The sequence below is a fragment of the Condylura cristata genome, unplaced genomic scaffold (assembly GCF_000260355.1).
Source record: "Condylura cristata isolate star-nosed mole 26May11 unplaced genomic scaffold, ConCri1.0 scaffold00017, whole genome shotgun sequence".
Lineage (NCBI taxonomy): Eukaryota > Metazoa > Chordata > Mammalia > Eulipotyphla > Talpidae > Condylura > Condylura cristata.
Genome location: NW_004567118.1, coordinates 12,569,366 through 12,587,766, shown reverse-complemented (window position 1 = coordinate 12,587,766; position 18,401 = coordinate 12,569,366). Strand labels below are relative to the sequence as shown.

Genomic DNA, 18,401 nt, shown 5'->3' with positions numbered 1-18,401 from the left:
TCTTACTTAATTTAACAGAACAACTGGGCATTATTATAACCCCAGTGCTTAGAGGATGAAGCAGCTCGCTCAAGGTCATATGGCTACTATGTGGCCACAGCGGGCCTGGAAACCAGGTCTTGGAGCTTCAGGTCCAGCTCCGTTTCCACTGCATTCAGGGGCCTCCTCCAACCTGCACGTGCAGGTACGCACAAGCACGGGCCTGAGCTCACAGACACCTGTCGCAGCTGGGAGGGTGCCAGGTGTCCCGGCGGTGTTCTCACTTGAGGGCACGGGTGACCGCGGAGGGAAGGGCTTGGGGGCAAAGGCACAGCTGCCGCACGCAGATGCTGTCTCCTCAAGGACAGACCACCTGGAGCAAGAGCCGGGAGCACCAGGCAGCGAGAGGCCGCTGCGCGGCAGCCAGGGGGGTTGGGCTTGTTTCGGCCCCTGCGCCAGGCTGTCGCGGCACCAGCCACTCAGTGCGTCCACCGCCCCCAGCGGGAGAGCAGGATGCCGTCAGGCTGAGACACGGCAGTACACAGCATGTCAGTGGTAGACAATTTATTTTTCTACCTCAGTTGCTTATAGGGGGAAAACTAAACGTCATCAGGGAGAAGCACAGACGAACTATTTACAAAGATGCAGAAAATTCACAACGGCTAACAGGCTGGTGAGGCAGGCAGAGCAGGATACCAAAGCAAAGCAATTTACAGCAGAACAGAGTAAGGGGCGGGGTGTCAGATTATGGAGGGAAAAACGCTCATGAAAAAAATCTGCGGGAAAATGAAAGTAAACTAACCCATTATTTCATCAAGCAACTTTAATGGGGTGAGCAAAATGCAGCCTAGGTCTCAGGGACAGTGCCATTCAAATGGAAGGGTTTGTGCGCGTCAAATGCATCCGAGGGAAGCACGCGCGCAGGCCACTTCTCACAACTGTGGGGTGTGAACAAAGGGGGGCTCTTGAGGGTCCAACTGAGATCCAGAGAGTGGGGCCAGGATGGGGGGAAAGATGCTTCCAGGGGGCCGCCTGGGGGAGCCAGCTCCATCGGATGGGGCCTGCTTCTGTCACCTCCCACTCCCGGGGGCCAAGAGGCCCTGGGGGCAGCAGGGAACACCACGTCCGCGCGGCAGGGAGCCCAGGGTGGGGGTGCAGGGGCAGGAGGGCTGGCCTGGCTAGGTGCCCACAGTGTGGAAGACATGGCAGCACCCCACGGCCCCACAGTCCCGCCCGAGGCAGATGTGTCTGCATTACGGTCACAGCCACCTGGATCCCAGCACGAACACAACCTGTGAGTTTTATACCTGCTCCTCCAGATTACGTTTTTTATGTTGGTATTTACAGAACAGTCTCGGGGTGTGTTCACTTTACGCACTGTGCTCCCCATGCCACATGCCCCCAACTCCTGTGGGCAACAGCATTTAAAATCCCACCCGACAAGTCTGTTTGGGCATCAATGAAACGGCGTGATCCCCTGGGAGTCGCTATGAAGCTTGGGAGGAGTTTCCCTCTGGTCCCATTGCATCCTTGGGGGGCAGGGGCGAGGTGGGTCGAGGTGTGTACAAAAAGCAGAGTTGGAGGGGCTGGAGAGTCAAATAAACAAAAAAAGAGTGAAGCAACGAGGGCATGAGTCTTTTCCAATAAAGCGAGAAAAGAACACCTGGCACCAGGGCCGCTGGGGCCGTGTCAGCAGGCACTGACCGAGCGGGGGTGGCCCCGGGCGGGGCCGTGTCCTCTCTCTAGTAATGGTAGCAAACCCCAATTTGTTAGGCCTCTCTTAAGAGCTAGTTGATAAAAATTATGTCTTGTGAAATCGGCAAATAGTCTGCAAAGTGAAATAAGAACAGAAATTAACAGATTAAATGAAAATGAGAAGTCCGGAGTCGGGGAGAGAGGAAGGGGTAGGGCCGTGGTGGGGTCACACTGCTTCCCGCGGGGGGCAGGGGCAGGTGGGGATCGGGGCACACCATCTGCCATTGGGCCCGGGAAGGAGAAGCCACTCCACCTGGCTGGCCATCACTCCTCCTCCCCCCTCTAACAGTACCCAAAGCTTCTAACCTTCTTCCCTCGCGACTCTTTCCGTCCCACGGCCCCTACGTGGGCAGAGGCAGGTGCTGCTTTTAACAACTGCACGGCCAGGCCCGCTGCAGCACCACAGGGGACGGGGGTTGGCAACCCACTGAGGGGGCCCAGCCAGGTGAGCGGGGTACTCAGACGGCCCGCTCAGGTGAGGGGGGCCCCCTTGTAGCAGGGTAGACTGGGTCTTCGCGGCAAGGGGCCCGTGTGTTGTGGTCTGAGAGTGAACACATACAGGAGAGTCTCGGAAGCTGTGAGGACTGGGTGTCCTCTCGTGCCCTCAGCCAGCTTCCTCTCACGGTGCGGCACCAGGAGGACTCGAAAGGGCTGGGAGAGGTGCAGGGTCCCCTGCTCACGGGAGGGCTGAGGGTGGGGGACGGGTGAAGTGGGCACACACGTGGCTACCAAATCAATGAAATGTGGCTAGTATGTCTGAGGAAAGGAATTTTTCACCCCTTTTGATGAATTTAAATCTACATTTTAGCACCCACACGTGAGACTGCACAGACCAGATGAACAGTAGTGGGGTGGGGAGTGTGCCCGTTAAGGCCCAGCCACTTAGCAAATCCCAGTCCTGCCCTTGCGGGACTCGGGGAGAGAAAACCCACAAAGGGCACGTCAGGACAGCTGGGTGGCGCACGAGAGCTGTGTGGGCGTCTGTTCACAGGACCCAGACACGGGAGGGGGCCACAGTCGGCTGCCACAGTCACGGGACAGGAGGTCGGGCCACCCTCCCCTGGGCCACCCCTACACCCCACTGGAAACATTCCTCTGGGCACGAGGCGAGGGACAGAAGGCGGGACATTCTGAAGCTGCCCTGACCCTGCGACCCAAGCTCCAGGAGTGTCACCTCTGGTTCCTGGGGGGCTACCCCCCTGAACTTCCATGGCTGGTAAACCTCCAGGGACACCTGGACACCCCAGGCTGCCAGGGAGGCGTCTGGACCGGGGACAGAGCCACTGCTCTGCACCGCAGCTCCGCTGGGAGTCTCCAGGGCCCACACAGGCCTGAGGTCCAGCCCCCGGGGCCACCCACAGCCCGAGCCTCAGTGAGAGCAGGCACGCCTGTGGCCCCTTCCTGGAGATCGGTCGGTGGGGACAATCAAGCATAGGGAAGGTGAGACATGGAGAGGAGGAGGCCCAGGGCTCAGGGAGGCCAGGTCTGTCCACCCTCAGGCCTGGGGCTGTCCTCGGGGCGGCCGTGCGTGGTTGCTGAGAGAAATGCTTACCCCCTGGGGTCATGCTCGTGGGGGAACCCCCACACTCCTATGCTCCTTCTGATCCAAAGCTGCTGTGGCTACTCCCACAGTCAGAAAGGTGCACAGGCCCCGGGATCATCCTGCCCAAGCCCTGGCTCAAAGACAGACGTGAGGCTAGAGACATTGGGTGACCTGTCCCTGGCCACGGGCAGCCAGGACAAGAGTCCAGGGCTTCTGCCACCTGTTGAGGGTGTCCCCTCTAAACAGGCACTGCATCCCTAACGCCTCCAGATACGCCGTCTCACCCTGACCTGCAGTCTGAGGCAAACGCTGAAGCAAGCCCCCTGGCATGCGTGCCTGTCCTCGCTGGCCTCAGAACAGCCCCTGGCGGCGGCTTCCTTGCTCCCTCCTGCCTCTCGGGCCTGGCCCTGCCAGGCTGCAGGTCTGGGCAGGGGCCAACCAGGAGTGCCTCAGCCGGAGCCCAGGGCCCTGAGGGGCTCCTCCCTTAGCACAGAACCTAAGAGGACAAGCTTCCTTCCTAAAGCCTGCTCTAGAAACCCCCGCTGTCCTCTGTGCACAGACAGCTCCCTCTCCCTTTACCCCAAGCACCTCAATATAGTTTCAGGTTTGGGAAAGGTGGTGACTTGCACAGGGGAAAGCAAAGCCCCATAAGACATCCTTCAACACCCCTGGCCCCAGCCCCACAAGACCATGCCTACACCCTTGGGCAGGCTCAGGTGGGGGTCCCAGGCCTCCCTGCTACCTCAGAGCTGGAGCAGCCTGGGCATGTGAGTGGGCATCACTCTGAGGTGTGTCTGGAGCCTCCGCCCCCCACACGGTGGAGAGGGAGAACGCAACCCCCCACCAAGACAGAGAGCAGACCCAAGCCTCAAGAACACCCCACCGACATACATCAGAGGGGACTGAAGCCAGAACCCAGAGCCTCCAGGGATGCTGAGGAGGGAGGCGTGTGGGACAAGTTGATGCCAGGCAGAGGAAGTGGGAGGCGGGCGAGGGGGAGGGATGGGGAGAAGAAAACCCTGGGTGGAGCCCCCAAGAGGAAGGAGGCTCCAGAAAGACGCCTGCCCGCCCCCGCAGCCGCAGCCAGCACTGCCCCTTCTCCCTCAGACACCGCTCAGTGAGCCACTTCAGTTAACCAGAAACTGAGCTGCATCCTGACTCTACAGCAGTGGACCTGAAGCTTAGCGCCTCCTGGGGCTTCTCAAACGACGTGAACAGACGTGTGGATGAGCTGTCTTCTTTTTAGGGGGTCTCCCCCTCTTGCCCCAAATGCAGCCCACCTCCCCTGTTTCAAAGCCCTGGGGGGTGGGGGGGGGGACAGTCACTCACCTGGGAACTGATAGCCATAGCTTGGAGCAAATCCGGGGTAGCCGCGGCCATAGGTTGCCACAAAGTTGGGGTAGCCTGGAACACAGATAAACACCACAGCCTGTTAGCAGTTGCCTCAGGTCTGGGGAGGGCGGGAATGAGAACGAGCCCAAGTTATTTCCTCCACAGAAATGATTTGTCTCCCAAGAGGGTCTTTACTCAGAACTTGGGTCACCTCTCGGTGGTGGTTGGGGGTGCTACAGTTGGCCCGCTGGTAATTAACCCGTATTTGGGCAGAGAGACCCCCACAGCCCACACACTTTCTGGAACCGGCAGAGTAAATGCCACGCGTTAGCACTAGACACAGGACCTGCGCCTGGTGCTGACATTTGGAGAGCTTACCCTGAATGTACTTTACCTTAAAGGTGTTGACAGTAGGAGATTAAAGTCCTTGTAATGCCGCCTCCCAAGGCAGCGGACAGCAGCTCCAGCACCAGACAGCGCATGAGACTTGGGGATCACACTAGCACGAAACCCAGGCCGACCCTGGGCTCCCGGGCCCAAACCAGGCAGGGGTGCTGACGCCTCCCCAGGCCTTTGGGGAATGGCGAGGGACTGGTGGTATTCAAATGTGCCCTGAGAAGCAAGGCCCCACCCTCAGGAGCCTGGGCCATATGTTTTGATGGGCAGCACAGCCAACCTCCCCCACCACCGCCCCGCCCCGCAGAGGTGACTGGTGAACTGAGGGTGGTGGTGGAAACTGTTGCTGGGCTGGGTGCGGGTTCAAATTCCGGGGCTGCTGTAGCTTCTGTGCGCTGCTGGGAACCCCCAGTAAGGCCCTCCACCCTTCACAGCCTCTGCTCAGCCCACTTTACTATGTTCGTGCCTCTTGATTCCAGCTCTGTAGAGAAGGATGGGGTAGCCATCTTGGGGCGAAAGAACATCTCCCACAGGCCATGGGAGACTCGTGGCCAGCTCTCTTCCACCCTGCCAGGCCACTGTGCAGGAGTCTCGGTACACCCACACTCCTTAATCGCCCTGGCCCACCACCCTGGCCACCACCCACTGGCCTGGTTTTTGCTTTGACCACTGAGGTGGATGTCCCTGGCTGTGTTTCGGCTCCCTGTTCCTGAATCCTCTCCCCGACCTTTGAGAGAGGCCTTCCTCTTATTATGGAAGCAGAAAAGGCTTCCTGTTCTCTCTGAGTTAAGAAGCTGGGAAACCAGCAGGAGCTTGGCCAGTGGAAGCTTTCCTGGGACCTAGGGTGAGTGGGGCAGAGGAGAGGGGGTGTCTCAGAATTTACCCTGGGGCTAACAGCAGCGCTCAGCGTTCAATGGTGGCAACAGTGGACCCTGGCTTTGGCTGTAGTTCTGACCTCCCAGATTCCAGATTCCTGTCCTCCAGCCTCCTGACAACTTTTATGCTGCCCACACCCTTCCAGTCGCCTCCTTTGCTGCTTACACCCGTCAGAGGAGCTTCTGCTGCTTACCGCCAAAACAATAGCTGGTAGCAAGCTGCTTTGATGGGAGGATTTATGACAATCCTCACACCCTTCAGCCTACAGGGGAACAAGTAACAGCTGTCCACATGTGTCTCTGTGGTTCTACACAGTCCCTTCCTCACACAGCCTTGAGCTCCAGCGCTGGGGTTCAATGTGTACCTCCCTAGTGGATTCTCATGGGTTACGAGCTTTCCCTAACTCTGCAGATGAGGGTTAAAGAAACAGGATCAGTTGCTAAATTCCATCTGCGTGCACCCTGGCGCGCGACTGAAGAGTTCACCGGTCATCTCGTTGCCTGGTCACAGAACTCATTTTGCCTCAGAGGGTCCCAAGTGGACTCCAGCCTCCTTCCCTTCCCTGTGCTTGTGGTGACCTCTGGCCTAATCAGTGAAGCCGCCATTAAGCCCAGAATGGAACCTCACTGGACTGGACACCCAGGCCTGGACTCCAGCCCTGCCTTGGCGTCTTCCCTTTTCTCCGGGAGCTTGAGCTTTCCTTTTGTCCCCTGCAGCACTGATGGACACAAATGCTCAGCTGGGACCAGTTGTGTTTCCCTTTCCTTGCTTTCGCTAGAGCCTTTCCAAACTTGCAGTCATAACTCACTGGCCAGCGACCTGTTTCTGTCTCAACAGGATCTGGCCACCTACTCCTTCACTGAGTGATTATTTCCCAGCACTTGGAGTCTCTTCAGCAGACAGTCACCCAGGTAGGACAGGTGATGACCTGGCAGGTCTGTCCTGACTGCTGAGGAGCAGCACCCAAGTTGGCCTTGAGCTCTGGCACCTGAGGGGGAAAGCAGGGAAGGGGAAGAAAGGGCAGAGGCCAGGACTCAGATGCCTTAGTGGACACGTGCCGAGTCCTCGGTGTGTATTTCATGGTAAGCCAGCTCCGTTTGCCCCAGATGAATCACCTGCTATCAAATCAGATCTTTCTACACTAGATTTTTTCCCCCTACCATTATTTCAACAATATTGATAAACGGATTATATGCAAACAGCCAGATCATGGCTGCCTAGGGGTTTTTCTGATGAAAAATGACTCCTTTGCTTCTAGCTTCAGCACTGGGGGTCTTAAATATTTTAGGTTAAGCTGCCAGCAAAAGCAGAAGTCCATGCGTCACCTTCACCAGCATAGCAAGGGTAGAAGGGGGTGGAGGCTGCCGTGCCCCTCTCTGATTTGGGCCGAAAGTTTCCGTGATCTCTGTCCTCCTGCTGAAACACTCAAAAGTCTTCCACAAGAGGGAAGAAAAATATGATCAAGTTCACCCCAATTTTGGGCCTTATCCCCATCTTCCCGGACTGGTCAATATTGTCTCTGGAACAAAAAAGATGGGAATTTGGCATCTGCCAGAGGTGGGGGATCTTATCCCCCACCCCCGAACATCCTCTGGGTCAGGCAGATGAAATCATAAATTTATAATACAACATTACTTCAATTTTCCTCTTCATTTACTGCTGTGCAGCCCAGCTCTGCTCCAGCGGCTCACAGCCCCAGCCACACGAGGGAAATTGGCTGGCTGCATATCAATAGCACATTACAGCAGACCCACGTGGAAGCGCCATCAAGCCACATTAGGGTGAGATGACCCAGCCACTGCTTCCATTAGCGCCGGGCCCCTCCTGCACTGGCCGCTGCACAATTTATTTGCTCCAGTACTCTGGACGCCTGATCAATCCCACAGTAATTATCTCTTGTCACTAAAGAAAAAAAACCAAGCCTTCTGCCTGGATGACTACCTTTCTTGCAGATAGGCTTTCCATTGTGGGGGGAAAAAATTCAGAAACCAACAACAGAGTTTGAATTTGCATTTGCCACTCGCTCGTTTCAGGGCTCTCTTTGGGAGATGCTTGGCAGAGTTCTCAGAACTGTGGTTCTAAATCTTTGCTCCAGCCCCAGAAGATATTTGCATGCTAGATGGGCACATGATTCATCCTCTCCTGGGCTGTTACTCAGCTACCCAGCGTCATGGAAAACTGCTCGCTCCAGGCCCCTGACTTGAGAGACAAGAGACAAGGGCTGTTTATCCAGGGAGCTGCCAGAGGGTGACGTATCTGCGGCGTGGTGTGCACAGCAAGGCGGGTACCGTGTCAGCAACATGAGGGCTGCAAACAGACGCAACCCCAAGCGCCTAGAGTCCTTCTCAGGCAAGGATGTGAAGGCCAAAGGCTGCAAAGACATCCGGCTCCCAGAATCATCTGGGGTCGCATTTAACTTAAATTATATAAACGGAATTTAAATGCTGTGAAACGAAAACTTCATTTCCTCCATCACTGGAGCCGTATCTTAAAAATGTCTAACCACCACACTGTCCAGTGGTTGCCATCTTGGGCAGCACAGGTATACGGGATAGTCCCATCACTGCAGAAAGTTCTACTGGGCTGTGCTGCTCTAGAAGAAAAACAGAACTGAATTTTGAATTTCCTCTGAACAACAGAAACAGCTAAACCAAAGAGACTGCCTTGGGAATGACCTCGGCAAATATTTTTTGGGGGACACAAATCCCAGCCGGGGTCACAAATGGGTCTAGTCATGCCACTCTCCGTTCCAGCCGATCTCCTTTTGGTCTGTTAGCGGAGGCCAGCAGGTTACAGCTCCCTTTGGCTTTCAATTCGGAGGGGCTTAACGTCAGGGAACACTGGGTCAGGGCTTCTAGGGGCTTCTCGGTACGGGTCTGGCTTTCTTGTGCTGGTCGGCAGCGTAGCTCCATTTCTGGGCCTGCCGGGGGGAGGCTTTTCTTTTAGACTTCAGCAATGAGGTATTTATTTCTCCACCACTGGTATCAAACAAATTAAATAGTGTGTGCTCACCGAGGTCAAGAGAGTTAAAGGCAGTGGGATTATGTGGCCGAGGGCAGAGAAGGCCAAGAGGAATCAGATATATCAACTATAATCATGTTGTTTGCTTTTATTAAGTCCACTTTCATTAAGAAAAACCAAGGAGATTCTAGTGCATGGAAAGAATCACTGGACACCCTTCTGTTGCTGCAAGGCAGCAGGACCAGGCCTGCAGGCTGCAGAAGGATCTTTTCTAAAGGTTTTCATCGATGTAGGTTCTGTGTGGCTCAAAGGCAGGGAGGGAGACCCAGACTAGGGATGACCCTCTTCTTCCTATATTCATTTAAAGAATTCCCACTGGGCAGATTATGCCAAGATCCTGTCACCAGCTGTGAAAGCTAAAACCAAAACAGCTGTCGTTCACCCCAAGGATGTATGCCACCTTATCAAGAGAGATCAAGAAAGAATAACTGCATGACATGCTCATCAGCCTCCCTTTGACGAGCCCCCCAAGTACGGAGGACAATTTATAAGGGGCTTCAGAATTAGTTCCACCATTTGCAAGTCACTTATAGACCAGTGTGTCTGCTGTCTCACTAGAAGGTCAGGATCCAGAGATCAGACTTCATTCTCTGCTATTCTTGGTGCCCAGAACAGTGCCAGGCACTTAGCAAGCATTCAGTAAATATTTGTTAAGTGGATGAATTTAAAAGCTTTAATGGTTTATAGTTTCATTTCTAAAGATCTCTACAAGGGATACATAGCTTTCTGCTCTTTGGACAATGCCAGTCCAAATCACTGAAACCTCATCTCACTCTATTCATTAATGAATTCTAAAAATGTTTTTCTGCATGAGCGGAGGCCATCAGCTAAACCGTTGTTGGGGGTAATGGCAGTGATTCCAGCACTGATGCATAGGTCTGGCATGCACAGAGGATGTGACCCAGGTGACTGATGGGGACAGGTGAGGCCATCCTATGGCAGGATCAGACTCTGCCTGATGCCACCTCTGTAGAGGGAAGAAGCGAGAAGCAAAGCAGCTGGCACTCTCCTTGCCCTAGGAGTCTGGAAGCCCAGGGGGTGAACAAAATAGAGGGCAGTTCCGGGAGTGTCCAGTGAGGACAGAGAAGGTAGGGCAGGGGACCAGTGTCTGGCAGGGAGGCAACAGGCCCACCAGACCTTGGATTGGGGCTATGCCTGCCTGGTTTACCCTTTGGGGTCCCCTCCTGGGGTCTGGGGTGCTGTTCACAGCTGCTGTACTTCTGCTCTCTGGCAACTGACACAGGGACCCAGCTTCACTGCACGCCTCTGCTTTCCCCTAACGAGCCAGCTCATTCTTCCTAGCATGTAAAGGGTGTCTCTAGTTAGACTCAGAAAGCGGGGGAGGCACCTCCTGAAGATTTGGAACTTTAAAGTCTCCCATTTTATGTACCAGGGGTGGATACAACCCATTGTTTAAAACTCAAGGCCCCCAAAAACCAGCAGTTAGAAATGGGCTCAACTTATTTTTCTCCCCTAAGGTTTGGTTTTAAAATTTAAAGCTACTGGTCCCATCAGTTTCTTTGCTATACAACATAAAAGTCACATAGAAATGATTTTTGAAAGCAAAAGCCAAATATGTGTCTTATAGTCAACCAGGAAATAATTCTCATCGATCGAAAATAATGATTTTATGACAATTATACTCTCAACAGAAATTACACTCTTAAGCAGAAATGTAGTTTTGTCTCTAACTTTTTCTATTAACAGATGCATTCAGATATGCCACTCTATTTCAATTACTGCAGCTCTGTGTTATGTTCTGATGTTTAGTCAAACTATTTTTTCATTTCTCTTTTAAAAACATTTTACTTATTCTCATTTGTTTCTTCTTCCAGGTAAGTTTTTAGAGCCATTTGTCCAATGTTTAAAGAATTATAATAGGATTTTCCTTAGAAACCCTGTGAAACTAAAAGATTGGAAAAGGATGAACAGCTCAGCCATTTTTAACATTCTCATGGCATCTCTCTCCACTTTTTTAAGTTCTTCAAAATAACTTTACCTGCTCATGTTATTTCCTCAGATAAATAGATACAATTTTAAAAAGAATTTATAAAACCAAGAAAAGCTTTATAAACCTAAAACTAAGCCAGGAATGATTTAAACAGCAGCAAATCTGAAACTACATAAAGAGCTTATCAAACAATGTAGAAGAGCAACTCTTATCCGAACCAAATGAAAACCCATTAAAACTAGACGGATCATGTGCCTGAATGGAATTTTACCATTAACTACCATTTATCCCATTTAATTAGTATTTTCTCGAAACACAATAACTTGCACTAAAATACCGTTCTCTTGCCTTGAAATTTCTAATTATTGTTGCGACCCATGCCATTACGCTTTTCCACTGCTTTCTCCATCTTTCATGCCATTTAAGCGGCAAGATTTTCAATTATCTATGCAGGACGGACAGAGATACCTTTAAGGAAGGGGCATAATATGCAACTCAATTTCTCTAAAAGCCAGGAGAGATCATTTTTTGTCAGAACAAACACACTTTGTCTTTCATCATTTTTTTTTTTGCAAATAAAGAGTAAAACAGGCTATTTAAAACATCCATTTAAATGCAAATTTTGATATCCCAAGAGAAAAATGTTAATCATTTAAATAGACAGGATTATCGCCCACCCTCGCCACTACCCCTCCTTCTCAAGTTTTAGAAAACACTGCTTTGGCCCACACACGTTAAGCCCACCAGGAGTCCTTAGGTCTCTAAGTCCCAGTCAGTTGAGAGAGCTGAGGCAGAGAGAGGGATTTGTAATGGAGAGAAAATAATATCAACTACATCCTGTGAGCCAGGTATGGGAAAAGGTGTCTCTCTAGCTCAGTGGTCATAGTTGTTTTGCAAGGAGGGTTCCACTCTCATCTAAGTTGAGGAAACTGAGGCTCACAATGGGGGCTCCACAGTCCTAGACCACAGTGATTCTACTGGGTCCCCAGGGCCCATCGAGACTTACCCAGCATCCCCATGCCGAGCATGAATGCATCCATGGTGTACGGCAGTCCCCGGGCCCGGCCTCTTGTCCCAGGTGGGAACATGACTTCTTTCGGCTGAGCTTTCTTACATTCTACCTGTTAAACAGAAAGGTGAACAAATGAGATGTAAATGAATTCCACGTAAATGTCAAATGCAGAAGCGATTTGGTTATGAGCCAAGCTATTTTTAGTCTTGCTCCTTACTCACTGTAAAAATAGCCGTACCGAGTAAATGGCCTGCAAAATAAATATTTAAGAAAACACACCACTTGTGTGAATCCTGCTTCAGAAAAACCTACAAGAGTGAAATTGGGGTTGGAGGGGTGGTGAGGACATAAGCTAAGATCCACATGCATGGGTGGGAGCTGAGACTGAACTTGTGCAGGAGGCATAAGGGTTAAGAAGGCAGAGGATGGCTGTTTGATGAGTCTGTGAGTAATCACAGTAGCAGTACTAACAGGGTCAACTGTTGGTTGGCCCTTCACAAGTTTACAGATTCCTTTAACGCTCCTTCAGAGACTGGTCAGATCAGACATCTGGCGCTACCTCTTAGCAAACAGACAGGCTAGTGAGTCTTCGTTCCCTTTCACAGATGAGACAGTTGAGTACCAAAGCTTGTATAAGGTGCTACCAGCCACCTGTGGCAAGTATAGGTTTGGAAGCTGGATCTTTTAAATTTCTAAGTTAGCAATGCCCCCAGATCTATAAAAACTGTACACTCTTGAGGGAAGTAATAAGACTAAACAGGATTAAACATGATTTTGTTCATCGGGACTGCCCACTTCTCATTCGGCAGCTACGTTGTCAAGTGGCTGCTGACCTTTCTTTTTTCCCCTTCCACCTACCAAGCTAATCCTACTTTTCTTGAATGTCCAGAAGTCACTTCCTTTATAACCTAAACTATATATAATGCAAAACCCAGGAAATAAATGAAATGGTTACCTGCTGAAGTTCCTACACTGTTACTTATTTATTTTTAGTGAGTTCTCTTAGCTCTTGCTGGACACTTACTTGCATTTAGTTACAGGTCAACTTAACAAGCATTGCTGGTCAGTAATGAACCCCACTATTGAAGAAGATGGGGTGCTGTCAGGTAAGGCAGGGCTCACAGTAGTGAAACTGTACACAACAGCCTGGTAGTGACGGGGGAAGGTGAGAGTCAGGTATCTTATTTAAAAATCAGCCTAGGTCCATATGGTACAGGAGCCAAAACTCCATGTAGATCAACAGCTGTTGAAGTATCACTACCACCTAGAGAGAATTAGTATTGCTCACACTATGAGATGTGAGGGAAAAGTTGTGGAATATAGTTTTACTTTATTATTATTTTTAATATAGATTTTACATCATTCTTCTTTTTGTGCAATGCATGCTTTCTCCTCGCAGGTGTAGTCCCCGTAAAACTCCTATCATCAATTCACCCCATGCACCAACATCATGCGTTGTTTTAAAGGGGATCTATGGGGTGGGGGGTAGGGCGTGCATGAATTATTTATTCTCTGCAGAGATATCCTTAGCCCAGACACTTCAATTGAAAAAAAATAAATTAGCAATTGAGGTGGGGGGGGAAGCTTTTGTTACCTAAAATATTAACTTCTCAAGATTCCAGATAGCCTTCTCATGACATAATGATACATACTTTAAAAACTGGGCAAAATGGTTCAACATTCATGATGGAGACGCTTAATATAAAGATTTATAAATTAAAAGCAAAGAGGCACCCCGAAAGAAAAATGGGTAAAACATGAACAGGCAATTCCCCAATGGCTAATGAAGAAATACATTATCTGCAAAATGAGACCTATCTTCCTACAAGGCTGCTGTGATGAAGGGCTGCTTGTTGGCAGGGTTCCTGAGATTAGGGGAGCTAGGTGTGTGTTCACCCCAACTGCAAGAAGGGGAAAAAGCACATTACAGTGACTCTGTGGGAGAAAAAAGCCCAAGTGTATGTATCTTACACAGAAAACAACAACAACAACAAAAAAAAACCCTAAAAGGATGTACCAAAGTCCTTCGTTCTTTCCATTCTGTATTTTTTTTTATTGCTGATTATTTCCCAAATTTTCTGTTTTGGGTATTAGCGTGGCAAGTAGGGAGGAGAGGTAATTAAAAGGAAAGAAATTCATCAGAATTGGGTCTTCTTGATTTCTTGGATAAGCCCAGGGATAACAATTTGCCTCTCTCTCCCCCAGACTCCACCCCCAGGACTGAGAGAGAAGCCAACTGAGAAACTTCATTTGCAAGAGCCTGCCAGAGCCTGGGAACATGGGTGTGTTCTGCAGAGGCAGACAGATAATTACCTAACACCAACACCAGGATCCGGAATAATGCCGCTAACCAGCTCACTTCCTAATAGCCCTATCGGTGACAATCTGGTGCATTGTCTTATGAAAACCTGCTGCCTGTTCCTAGGCAACCTGATCAACGAAAATTTCAGGTTTATACAATTTTCATTTAGGGAACATAAAGGTTAACTGACTGTAATGGGAGTATTTTAAACAAACCCACCTACTCTTCCTTTCATTGAACAGGGCTGGCAGCTTCATTTAATTCTGCTCTGTCTTTGCGGCTGCTGATTTGGGCAGCACCGACTGGTTCTGTCAACCGCCTGCTGCGTCCACCCTGAGTGCTCCCAGAGGCCAGAGGCCTTGGCATCTGCACTCCCTGGGGGACCCCGGCAGGTCTTGGGCACTTGAGTGACAGGGAGAGGCAGCAGTCACACCAGGGAGGCTGGCCTGGCCTGCAGTGAAGGCTTCTTGGAAAGATTTCTGGAAGCCAGAGGCCGATCCGCTCAGCCCCCAGTCTCCCCGATGATGTTACAAAGAAAATGTACAGGAGGGGAAGGAGGCACAGACATGCTCTGCCTCGACCCCAGTCCTTACAGGGGTCGGAGGCTGGCTGAGGACGAGGCCATAGTCTTCACCCATCAGACAGGCAGCAGCCTCACCTCCCTGGTCAGACGCCAAGGGCTCCGTGCAGTGTCTGCCCCCGCGCCCCTGTCCCGCCATAGTGTTCCATCCAAAGCATAGATTAACTTACATGCTGTCAAGGTCAAGGAGACCCAGTCTACTGAATTCAACAGTGTGATCATAAATAAGGCAAGTATCCACCACCGATACTTACTCTGTTGGAAAGAATGGTGCTGCCTGTCTGATTCTCCTAATACTGAGGCAAGAACTCAAAACTCATCCTGCCCTTTTTATGCTGTTTAAAGTCCCCCACGCACCCCCAACCCCCGCCCGGCCAAGATCCTCTCCTTGGGTCCTGTGCAAGACAAAGAACTTAGCACGAACAACCATAGTTATGGCCAGAACCCCAACTGGAAAGAGCCGGCTCTCTGTAGCTCCAGGCATGCACTTACGCCACCTGGTCACACACGACGTCCTGGTTACCTACTGCTCTACTTCCCAACGTAGTGGCGCCCAGCCACCATTTATCACTCTTTCCTGTGGTTGTGTGAGTTGACTGTGCTCAGCGGGGCCCTTCAGTGGCCGCTCATGTAGGTGTGGTCAGATGGTGGCTGGCGGAAGCCAGAAAAAGCATGGGCTCAGCACCAGGCCCAAGATGGCTGCCTCATCCTCACGGTAGGCAGTCCATGCTGGCTTGGTTGGGGCTGTCTAGGGGGTGCCTCCCCAGCCTTCTTGATAGCACTTGGTCCTCTGCTGGCATGGTGGCGGAGCCCTCGAGGGCTAAGCAGAAGCTGCAGGCTTTCTTATTGCCGAGCCTCAGGAGTTTCACTGTTGCTTCCATGCTGCTCTACCATTGCACCGGATGGCTGAGATTCCATCTGGGAGGTGGACACACAGGTGTGTGAATCCTAGGAGGTGCGGCTCACAGAACTTTCTCTGGAGACCAACGACCACACAAGACCAATGACGAGCAGTGAACAGTCAGGACAGTGGGAAGCAGCCCTTTCCCACTCGGTGTTGACTGGTTGAGTTTCTGGGGCAATGGGTACCTTGGGGGCACAGGGTAGGTCATGGGAGCTCCCACAGAGGTTTGTCTGGCTCCCCACGGTGAACAGAAGCAAAATGGAAGACCAAGCCTCTTGTCTCAGCTGTTTCAGCGTCGCTCCTTAAGGCCCCTCATTTAAATAAATGTGCCCTTGTTACCCACAAAGCGCTGTCCAGGGTGGCCCAGATTCAGGGCAGAATCCAAGTCTTGTCCTTGAGTCCCCTCAATCAACAGTTCATTTCGATCGCAGCAGCTTCTCCTAACAGCTGTGGCTGCTATGGTCTCCAGTGGCAGCAGGAACAAGCGTCCTGGCTGGGCTGGCAGGAGTGTGAGTGGGAAACCCTATCTGGAGCTGTGCCTGTAAGATGCTTCGAGCCACTTGTCTCCGCCACTCACCCTGCAAGATGAGGTCGCCACTTCTTCGGTTCCGAGGCTGGCAGAGTTCATACCAGCCACAACTGCCAAGGTCGTGCCAGCCCCCCTCCTCCCGAGAGCTAGGCTGGAAATTGAAATTTGCAGGAACTTTCCAGTAGGTTGCTCTGCTAGCAAACTCGCCTTGGAGGAGAGGGGTGGCTTCCCTGCAGCCCCTCTGGTGACGTGTCCAGGACAGTCACCTGGCTGAACCCCCTTTGACGACAGGAGCGTGGGGCAGGAGCTTACTCCCCGGCAGTGAGTCAGGGGCCTGCGACCCTGCGTGCCGGCTGCTCTCTGGTGAGGCGCCTCTTTCCATCAGCCGCGGCAGCGACTCAGCAACGAGGCCTATTGTTTCTGGCTCTTTATTTAGAAATAACTTCAAAATTAGAGGAAAGTTACAAGAATAGCACAGAGAAATACCCTGTAGCCAGATCCACCTATTATTAACACTTTGTCCGACTTTTCTGCTCTCTGTGTCTATATTTATATCTCCCCTTGAAACTTCTGAGAGAAAAGTTGCAGACATGACGGTGTTTCTTTGGGACGTTTTCTTTGGGAACCACAGTGTCTTAGCAATGTCAGGACGTTTGACACTTACAAAAGCCTTTAATCTAGTCTGCTTTCCATATTCTTATTTTGTGAGTGAGCAATGATGCCCTTGTTTTCTAGAACAGGGGGCCGAAAGGCCCTGGGATGTCAGCCCCCTCACCTGTGGCTGCAGACCCAATGCACTGTGGCAGAGCTGAGCATGAACCCAGGTCCGCTGGATGCCATGGCTGGTGCCCGTCTACAGCCCCCCTCCCCCGAGAAGGCGCTGAAGGATGCTCTGGGACTGCTGTGGAGACAGCTTCCTTGCAGCTACGCCCAGGAGCTGAGCAGCCCCACTGGCTGGCTGGGGGCCAGCTCTGTGGTGGGAGTCTTAGGCGGAGGCCTGGGATGCGAAAAGGCTTTTGTTTTTTCCCAGTCTCTATACAAATAGCCCCAGTCAGCACGCAGCGTGGTGCTGGGAGGGCCACTGGGTGCGGTCTTAGTCTGGGGGAACCCAGGCCCTGCGCCTGTGGTCTTGATTCACTGCCTGGGACAAGGCGACTGTACGTGGCCTGAAGAAGCCAGTGTCTGCAGCCTAATTTCTCACCCCAAACAGACCACGTTTCGAGACAATTTATTCCCTCGGGAAGAGAAGGGCCTATTTCAGAGGATAAAATCCACACCACTCTCACAGGCTCCATGTGGACGACGTGTCCTGCTGGCTGGAGGGAGAGCACAGAGGGGCAGGCTCTGCAGGGCGGTGAGTGTCTGGGGGAGGGGTCCGACGGCTTCCTGGCCTGGTCTGGGGGGAGGGCACATGTGTGCATGTGTGCGTGGGGCGGGGCATCTGACACGCACGTCATGCCCCCACGGAATGCACACACATCATGTGCTCGCACACGGGAGCCCTCAGAGCACGCCCCCTGCCGGTGACACCCTGGCCGGAGGGCCTTTCTGTTTCCTCTCTGAATCGACCTGCTTCGCCAGTTACAGTGGAAGGGAGACAGACCCCGAGGCCAGAGAGCTGGGTGATGACCGTTGGGTGCCATCCTCGGTGCCCCGCCCGCCGTGCTCTCTGGCCTCCCAGGGCCACTCTCCCAGGGGCGCTTCCTTGCCACCCCGGACCTGACCTCAAGGCCCACTGGAGGCTTCTTCCTTCCACAAAATCATCTCTGATGCTAGTTCCAGAGTTAATTTCCCCACCATTTCCAGAATTAATTTCATCCACGGTTTCCTCTGCTCAGTGTTTTATTAAAATCAGCGATGGCAAAATGAAGGAGGTCATCAGCCAGTACCGTTTAGTGTCTCCTACTTAGCAGGGCTGGGTGGGGACACGTGGATACATTCATGAGAGATGGCTGTGCCTCAGAGAAGCTCCGAGCCTGGGCCAGGATTGGAGAGGAGCTGGCAGCAGCCTGTCACCCCAGAGGCTGGGATGCAAGGGTGGGGCCTTTTTTCTGCTCCCCACCCCCACGTCCAGCCTAGAGGCTAAGGCTCCTGCTTTTGATCTCTGCGGCTTCTGGCTAGGAGCAGCTGCCAGGCTTCTCTGCGCCTCAATTTTCTCATCTGTAAAAGAGAGTGGTGCCTAACCCCCCACACACCTCCACCCCAGGCACAGCAACCACGC

The 18,401-nt window shown here is 52.1% G+C and overlaps 1 protein-coding gene across 6 annotated transcripts in view; it reads right to left on the bottom strand.

Moving 5' to 3' along the window:
- The window catches only part of MSI2 (musashi RNA-binding protein 2), a 357,761-nt gene that overhangs the window by 37,502 nt on the left and 301,858 nt on the right, over positions 1-18,401 (bottom strand). For 4 of the 6 annotated variants that reach the window (XM_004684404.2, XM_012726498.1, XM_012726499.1 and 1 more), the window contains exons 9-10: positions 11,860-11,974; positions 4,607-4,681 (exon numbers count right to left, since the gene is read on the bottom strand). In XM_004684404.2, the coding sequence (XP_004684461.1) occupies positions 4,607-4,681; positions 11,860-11,974 (190 nt within the window). Of the gene's footprint in view, positions 1-1,619; positions 1,808-4,606; positions 4,682-11,859; positions 11,975-18,401 lie in introns of those variants that run through there. The other 2 variants (XM_012726501.1, XM_004684405.2) reach the window with 1 other exon arrangement.